Here is a 9306-nt window from a genome sequence, read left to right on the forward strand (position 1 = left end):
GATGGGTTTCAAAATATCAGGCAACCTTTTGACCATTAGTGGGATTTTAAAAAGAGGCTTGCTTACTAGGTCCACTGGCCACTGAGCCACTTGGTGTATAAAAATTGAGTTCCAGCTTTTGATTACTATGTTTTGATCTCTTGATGTATGTAGTCATTGATTACTTGTATATTACTTAAGTTCATATTTGAGGCTCTAATGGTGGAAACTTTTTGAAATTTATTATTGATTTACTGATCTAAAACAGTAAAATTCCTATTCCTATAAAGATCAAAGTCTACATCACTTTAGAATCATTTGTAATTCAGGCACTTCTTGCTGCAAAATGGTGATTATCTCTCGCTCTTCAGTCCTACTGTCTGGTTGATATGCAGGCACTACAGTTCCTTAGGTCTAGCTTTATTTCATGGTTTTGATTAAAAAGTAAATTGATATTTTAAAAAATCTTCTGTTCCTAGGGACTCTAATAATGTCGATGGTGGTAATAGTCCTCCTTCAAGTCCTAGATTCCCATGTTGTCAAAAACACGGCCGACCCTGTACACTGAGAGTAGTCAAAAAAGAAGGTAACAACAAGGGAAGGCAATTCTATGCTTGCTCAATGGCTCAAGCTCAACAGTGTGATTACTTTCAGGTGTGTATACTTGTGCACTCAAAACGAATCTAAAGTACCTGCCATCATGAAAGTTTTGTGGCAGTTCAATAACCATAAATATACTGCCTATGCTATGGTGTGTATGAAATCTGCAGTCATTATTCAATTTTGCATCCATGTCCTGTTTACAAAAATGTTGAATCAAAGCTTCCCACATATCTGTTGTTTATTGTTTACTGGTCTTGCTGTTGATGAATTGAATGAAGGCCGAACTGGTTTGCACAATAACAATAGCAAGACCTGTATTTTCAACGTGTACTGAATGTCTTGTATTTCCAGATATATATTCATTTTCAGTATTTGGTTGTTGCCTGCAAACCAAGAATTTATTGCCTATACCTAATTGTCCTTGACAAAGTGATAACAGACACAAAAGAGACTGCAGATGCTGAAATCTGAAGGTGCAACAACAACTCATCCCTCACAATATCTGAGGACCTATACAGACTTTTAAGTTGAGGCAAAGCTTCATGTGCACCTCCTTTTAACATTCAGTGATTCCAATGTGGTCTCTACTGCATCAGTGAGACCCAGTGTAGACTAGGCAACTGATTTTCAAAGCACCAGTGCTTTGTCTGTCATGAATATCTCAATCTCCCAGTTGCATGCCACTTCAACACTTCCCATTCTCACACTGACCCATCTATCCTCAGCCTTTCCTACTGCGAGGGTGAGGCCAAACACAAGCTTAAAGAACAACACCTTGTCTTCTGCCTTGATAGTTAATAACCCAATATAATGAATGTAGAATTTTCAAGTTAAACTTACTTTCCCTTCCTTCTCTTTCTGACCCATCTCTGATTTTTCCTCCCTTTCCCATACCACAACCCACACTTGCCAGGTTCCCCATTACCCATTTTCATCCCCCTCCTCCTAGTTCCATCAATCACACTTGCCTCGCCTCTGAAATTTGGCTGTTTGATTCGTATTTGAACCAAGGCTGTGAATGGATCTGGACTTGAGTGATCCTGACAAAATTCACACTAGCCATCAGTGAGTAAATCATGGGTGAGTTAGATGTCACTGCCAATAATGGAATCCATTACATTGCTAATTGGGAAATAATTAGCTGACCGGAAATTTGTCCTGTCTCTGGTAAGTGGACATACCTGGGCAATGTTGCACTTTGGTAGATGCCAAGGTTGAAGCTGCATAGCTTTGATTAGAGCTTTGATTTAGTCTGGAGCATAGGACTTCACTAAAACTACTGGGATGCTTTTTAGCCTTTTCCTATTGCCTGCAGAATAAATCAAATTGGCTGAAGACTGGTTACGTGATGAAGGGATATTTGGAAGTAGAAGAGATAGATCATCTATTGACAATCTTTGGCTGTACATCAGGCTTTACTTGTATGACCACTAAGGACTGTAGATCTTCTCTGAAGGACATAAATGAAACAGAGTCGGCTGATTAATTGATTTTCAGGTTAGCAGTTCCACTAAGACGGATACTGCAGAGGCTGCCCAAAAGATTCCAGAAATTAATGTGCATCTTATTAGTGAACAACTGCTAAACTGGTCATCTCTCTTTGGGGTTATATTTTAACAGCAAAATACAGTACTGATGGTCTTGAATTCTACTGGATACCAGTTCCTGCAAAAGTTCTCATAGATGGTCAAGAAAACCAACGTGATCCCTCCTTTAGTTGCGCTATCTATATACTGATTTAAGAAACCCTCCTAGATGCAACTAACAAAATCTTCTTGAATTGATAATAAAGTAAAGCACAAGTCCGGTCTGCCCAGCTGATTGACCTTTAATTGGGAAAACATTTCAGGCCTGTTTATAAGAATGGATCTTGTGGGAGAGTATTAGTGGGGCAAATTATAAGAGTGTTGGGCAGGAAACTAGAGAGAGTTAATTGGAAACCACTTTTTCTGGGTAAGTTCACATCTGAACTTTTTAAGACCAAATGTACAGAGTACAGAATGGGTACAGTATGTTCCAGTAAAAAGGAAGGACAAGAATGAGAAAGTAAGAGAACCTTGGATGATAAGTGAGGGGGTAAATTTAGTCAGGAGGAAAAGTGTATATAATGTTTAGGGAGCTAAGGTCAAAAAGCCCTTGAAGATTATAAAGAAACTAGAAAAGAAATCTAGAAAGGTATTAGGAGACCCTGCAGGGACAATGAAAGATTAAAAAGAATCATTGATAGGTAGTTAATGTTCCATTATTCAAGAAGAGAAATGGGTATACTCCGTAAACAATAGACAGGTGAGTCTTGCATCAGTGGCAGGGTGACCACTCATCAGGATTCTTAGGAATAGGATGTATGATTGTTTGTTAAACCACGGCCTAATTAGGAACAGTTCTTTTTTGTGTGAGGAAATTTGTTTATTGAGGTTATAAAGGTCATTGGTGAAAGTGGACCTGTGGATCCTTCATATTAGCCTCATGTAGAAGATTAAGATGGTGGCATGTAAAAGTCTGGGCATCCCGGTCAAAATTTCTGTTACTGTGAATAGTTAAGTGAGTAGAAGATGAACTGAGTTAGAGATGAAACATTCTTTTCAACATCTTAAGCAATATTAACATATTACTTTTGCTTTGTACAATTTTAGAGTGGGGGGAAAAGGAAAGTTGCACCGTGCAAAAGTTCGGGCACCCCAAGAGACTTGAGCTCTCAAATAACTTTTACCAAGGTCTCAGACCTTAATTAGCTTGTAGGGCTATGGCTTGTTCACAGTCATCATTAGGAAAGGCCAGGTGATGCAAATTTCAAAGCTTTATAAATACCCTGACTCCTCAAACCTTGTCCCAGCAATCAGCAGCCATGGGCTCATCTGAGCATCTGCCTAGCACTCTGAAAATTAAAATAAATGGTGCCCACAAAGCAGGAGAAGGCTAGAAGAAGATAGCAAAGTGTTTTCAGGTAGCTGTTCCCTCAGTTCGTAATGTAATTAAGAAATGGCAGTTAACAGGACCGGTGGAGGTCAAGTTGAGGTCTGGAAGACCAAGAAAACTTTCCGAGATAACTGCTCATAGGATTGCTAGAAAGGCAAATCAAAACTCTCATTTGACTGCAAAAGATCTTCAGGAAGATTTAGCAGACTCTGGAGTGGTGGTGCCGTTCTACTGTGTAGCAACACCTGCAGAAGTATGATCTTCATGGAAGAGTCATCAGAAGACAACCTTTCCTGCGTCCTCTCCACAAAATTCAGTGTCAGAAGTTTGCAAAGGAATGTCTAAACAAGCCTGATGCATTTTGGAAACAAGTCCTGTGGACTGATGAAGTTAAATTAGAACTTTTTGCCTGCAATAAGCAAAGGTATGTTTGGAGAAAGAAGGGTGCAGAATTTCATGAAAAGAACACCTCTCCAACTGTTAAGCACAGGGCTGGATCGATCATGCTTTTGGCTTGAGTTGCAGCCAGTGGCATGGGGAAAATTTCACTGGTAGAGGGGAGAATTAATTCAATTAAATACCTGCAAATTCTGGAAGCAAACGTCACACCGTCTGTATCAAAAAAAAAGCAGCTGAAGATGAAAAGAGGATGGCTTCTACAACAGGATAATGATCCTAAACACACCTCAAATTCTACAATGGACTACCTCAAGAGGCAGAAGCTGAAGGTTTTGCCATGGCCCTGATGCACCATCAATAACTCACTCTGAGACGTAAGGCGAGATATCGGCTTTTATTGACTGGAAGAAGGAACAAGCAGTGAGTGACCACCATACTACATCCTGGAGACTGAGAGGCCAGGCTCAGGCCTTGATCGCCTTTATACAGGGGTCTGTAGGAGGAGCCACAGGTAGCAGTCAGCAGGGGGCGTGTCCAGACACGTATATGTAGTTCACCACATTCACCCCCCCTTTGTTTTAAAAAGAGTCCCCATGTGGCGAAGTTTCTTACAGGTTAAGTCTATCAGGTGGTCGAATCTGTCGCAGCGATCTATGTAGCACCGGCTGTGATTGCACGGGTGCCAGTGGTGGTGCTTGCACCAGAGACGGAGGTTGTGCTGGTTCCGGCCTAACTGGAGGTGTCAGCCCACTAGGCGTCAGTGATCCCTCACGCATGTGTGAGGCGCCTGGTATATACGCGTACGAAACACACGGTATATGAGTGTGCTTGGGCCGCATTCCCCTCTCCTGGCCCGGATTGTAACGACTGCCCGACGCTGCTCTCCCTTTACGGCCCTTCGATGCGCTCGTGGTTTAGGCGTAGTGCCCATAGTTTGTCGCTATTCAGCCGACGGGGTTGGTGATGGATGCGGACTCAACGAGCTGAGTTCCGCTATTTCCCGCCGCCCTTTGTGCCCGCCACCACGCCATCCACCCGACTCTTTGTAACCGGCACCGAGGGCTGAGCTCCCTCCTTAACTCTTGCCCCGGTACCTCCAGCCCAGCTTCATCATGTCTCGGTTCCTGTTCCCCGTCTTGTTCTGTATCCTGGCGCTCGCTCTGTTCTGTCTCCCTGCTCGGCCTGAGCTCCAGTCAATAAAATTGATGCACCATCAATAACTCACTCTGAGATGTATGGCGAGATATCGGCTTTTATTGACTGGAAGAAGGAACAAGCAATGAGTGACCACCATACTACATCCTGGAGACTGAGAGGCCGGGCTCAGGCCTTGATCGCCTTATAAAGGGGTCTGTGGGAGGAGCCACAGGAGCAGTCAGCAGGGGGCGTGTCCAGACAGGTATAAGTAGTTCACCACAGGCCCTCAGTCCCCAACCTAAACATCATCGAAAATCTGGATAGACCTCAAAAGAGCAGTGCATGCAAGATGGCCCAAGAATCTCACAGAACTAAAGCCTTTTGCAAGGAAGAATGGGCGAAAATCCCCCAAACAAGAATTGAAAGACTCTTAGCTGGCTACAGAAAGCATTTACAAGCTGTGATACTTGCCAAAGGGGATGTTACTAAGTACTAACCATGCAGGGTGCCCAAACTTTTGCTTTGGGCCCTTTTCCTTTTTTGTTATTTTGAAACTGTAAAAGATGGAAATAAAGGAATCTTGCTTAAAATATTAAAGAAATGTATCAGCTTTAACTTTATGCCTTTTGGAAGTCAGGTCATCTTTGACTCGCTTAGCTATTCCCACAGTAACAGAAATTTTGACTGGAGTGCCCAAACTTCCGCGTGCCACTGTACATGGGTCCATATTGACTTGTGCATAAGAAACAGAGGGTAGTAGTTGAAACTTGCTCTGGCTGGAAGTCTGTGATTAGTGGTGGATCTGTACTGTGACTTCTCCTGTTTGTGATATATAAAAATAGCTTGGATGAAAATATTGTTTTCAGTAAGTGTGCGAGTTGGTAAGTTTGCAGACAGTGCAAAGATTAGTGGCATTGTGGATGGATTACAAGATTAGAGGGCATATGCTTTGAGAGAAATTGGACAGTCTTGGGTTACTTTCTCTGAACTTGCAGAGGCTGAGGGAAAAACCTGAATTTTTTTTTTAATATAAGATGATGAGAATACATAGACATCCAGTATCTTTATCCCAGGATTAACATGTCTAATACTAGAGGTCATGAATTTAAGGTGAGAGGGGTTAAGTTCAAAGAGGATGTGCAAGTTTTATACACAGGTGGGTGCTGGAATATGGTGCAGGGGTGGCAGTCCTAGCAGACACATGATAGAGGCATTTAAAAGGGTTTTAGATCTGTCTGTCTAGGTACCGTATCCGAAGCAGACGTTGGTGACCATGGTTTTCCGTACAGATCTATTCCTCGTTCTTTGGATGACTTCCATTTCGTCGATGTGAAGCCACCCGGCTGGGCCTTTGATGTACATAATCCGAGGTCTTCCTCTAGGTTTGCTCTGCTCGATCTTTCCAGAGAGTATGAGTTTTTCTAGTTCATCTTTCTGCATGATGTATTCTAGGAATCTGAGTTGTCTTTCTCTTATTGTTGGTATGAGTGATCTAACTGCTTGGGCTCTTCTGAGGACTTTTCATTTGATGTGTGTGTGGTCCATGATATTTTGAACACTTTCCTGCAGAACCACAATTCAGCTGCTTCTAGTCTCTTTTCTATTGCTGGGGAAATGGTCCAGTATTCACTTCCATGGGTCAGGATAGAATAAATGTGGCACTGCAGTATTCTGTTTTTAGTGTACATGCTTATCTTTCTGATTTTTAGATGGACATATGAATATGTATATAAAGTGGACATTATGTAGGCAGAAAGGATTACAGTAGTTTAGTTCGCCATTTAATGAAATTTGCTAAACATCTGTCCCTGTGTTGCTCTATATCCTAAATCATCCAAATAACAATGTAACTACAAAATGCCAAGAATTTCTAAATTACCAGTTTTGTTTTATTATAGTAAAGTTGTTCAATCTATTTATTTTAAACAAGATCACATACTGAAGAGAATTATGTTCATCTGTGTTTATTGTAAATTAAGCTTTGTCATTACACCAAATGATCTGGAGAGGGCACTTCAGTACCATTCAAAAATTTGAGGTACCGCACAACACCAGATCAAACCTCCAGCAGCCCCTTTGCAAGTCTGATTTTCTGCCCAATTTGTGTTAAGCTTCAGCTGTACTTTGAATATTTGAATAGTTCCAAATGCCATTGAAATTATAATTGTTTTTTTAACTTGTTAATAAATTTCATTCTGTAATGGATTGGAGTATATTATTTAGAGCAGTATTTGACTGTACACAATGTAACAGACTAGCAAATCTAAAGGTGGTTAACAGGCTGAGGATATTAACTAAAATTATGTTGTGAACACTTGTATATCAAAAGTAGTAAATTAGATGTCTATAATGGTCATATAATATTTTTCCAATATATTAAATTGTAAGTTCAACATGGGAAAAGTGATTTTTTTTTAAAAGAAAAATTCTCCTTTAAGCTATTCCAAAAAGATCATGGGACAAGTTTAATTTAAAAAAAAAGTCCATGAGCAAGTTCTGAAAGCATTTGCCTTGTAGTGGCAAATATGCTATTAGCACCTTATGCTTAGTTTGCAACGTTAATTGAATCAAATATGCAAATTGACATCATCAGAACATTAAGACATGATATGCAGTCATAAAAGTGGATTCTGAAATACAGGTAGGTCCAGAGTGATGTAAGGATTACTCTCCTAAGAATGTCAATTAGTTGATTTTGACCTGTCAAAGACATTTTTTTTGTAGCTATTTTGCATATAGTTCATATAAATATTTCATTGAATATTCACCCTAGTGCTACCCATGAATAAACTAATGGAAAATATACTGCATCTAGTTGTTATACTGCAAAACATTTATCATTTCTTGCTATCTTGAAAAGTTAAGTTTATGGGAAAATTTATGTAAAGTTTGATGTTTGGGTAATTCATTGAGCAATGCATCACTAGGGGCTCCATGAGGTTTCTCAGGGACAAGCAGAGTAATTTAGTGATCTTAAGACAAAAGATGATGAACGCTTCTCTGTAATGAAGCAATGAAGTGATGTTCAGGGGTCCAAATTGGAAAATAGCTGAGATGTCAAAGGATTATAAAAAAAATTATCTCAAATAATACACCTTTTTCCCCCAGAATGGCAATGGCTAATAGAAGGCATACTTTTAAGGGGAATGGTGTAAAGTATAGGGGTGATGACAGAATTAAGTTTTCTTACGTCGTGGTAAGTGCATAAAATGCACTGTTTGGGGTGGGGGGGCTGCAGATGTAGATACCTTAGGGACATTTAAGAGTCTCTTAGATTGGCACATAGATTAAAGAAAAATGGAAGGCTATTCAGAAGATGTATAGTTCGGGTGATTGGCCTTCATATACTTTTCAGTCAACTGATTGGGCACCAACCATTTGAAGGATACACCACAATCAACAATGCACTGACAGTGTCTTGTCACATGATGATGGAATGCTTGTATGTAAATTGCCAAGATTGGAGAACAACTCAACCCAACCATGGAGGGCTATGTGGGATGAAAAGGATTAGATTAATCTTGGTATACGTTCTTTTTAAAAAAGCATAACATTGTGGGCCAAAGGGCCTGTACTATGTTGTACTGTTCGATTAATTTGAAGTAATTTGGATAAGTCATGGAAGGATTTGCAATGAAAATGAGCAATTTATAGTGAGATGTGTTTTTAAAATGGGTGATGGATACTAGTATAGACAAGCAAACTTGCTTGTCTCTGTGGTAATAATAAGCATCATAGGTGCCTTGATACTGCTGGCATTGACATATAGTAGCTTTTTTCTATGGCAAAGGATTTGCCATTCTTGCTACCCTGCCTCAACAGTTTTTGTAGAAGTAACATTCAGCAAGCACTCTTGTAAACTCAGTTTACAACTTTCAGAATATATTTAGAAATTGATGTATGTTTCAAATTTATTGTAAATGCTGATGTACTTGAGAAGCCAATGAATGCAACTAAGCACTTTTTTTTCCCCCCTAGTGGGCTGACTTGCATTTTCCAATCTGCAATCATGGAAGGCGATGTATCATGAGGACAGTACTGAAACTTGGTCCTAATAATGGACGCAACTTTTACGTGTGTTCACAAAGCATGGACAAACAGTGTAATTTCTTTCAATGGGCAGAGAGTGGACCAGGTATTAAGAGCACTCCAGGCTACTGAAACTTAAGTTGCTGAGTACAAAATTTAACTTGAGGTCATAATGGTGAAAGAGTCTTTATATTTGGCATTGCAATGCCAAAAGCTGCATTGACAGTAGATGATTGCCATCTG

General features: G+C 40.1%; 1 protein-coding gene across 1 annotated transcript in view; it reads left to right on the top strand.

Annotated features, from left to right (window-relative positions):
- Window positions 1–9239, top strand: part of neil3 (nei-like DNA glycosylase 3) — a 48224-nt gene extending 38985 nt beyond the window's left edge. Inside the window, exons 9-10 of the mRNA XM_059974306.1 lie at window positions 459–633; window positions 9013–9239. Coding sequence (XP_059830289.1) covers window positions 459–633; window positions 9013–9195 — 358 coding nt within the window. The 3' untranslated portion in view covers window positions 9196–9239. The remainder of the gene's footprint in view (window positions 1–458; window positions 634–9012) is intronic.
- Window positions 9240–9306: the final 67 nt, after the last annotated feature.

Source organism: Hypanus sabinus, chromosome 7, assembly GCF_030144855.1.
Source record: "Hypanus sabinus isolate sHypSab1 chromosome 7, sHypSab1.hap1, whole genome shotgun sequence".
In the NCBI taxonomy this organism is placed as follows: Eukaryota; Metazoa; Chordata; class Chondrichthyes; order Myliobatiformes; family Dasyatidae; genus Hypanus; species Hypanus sabinus.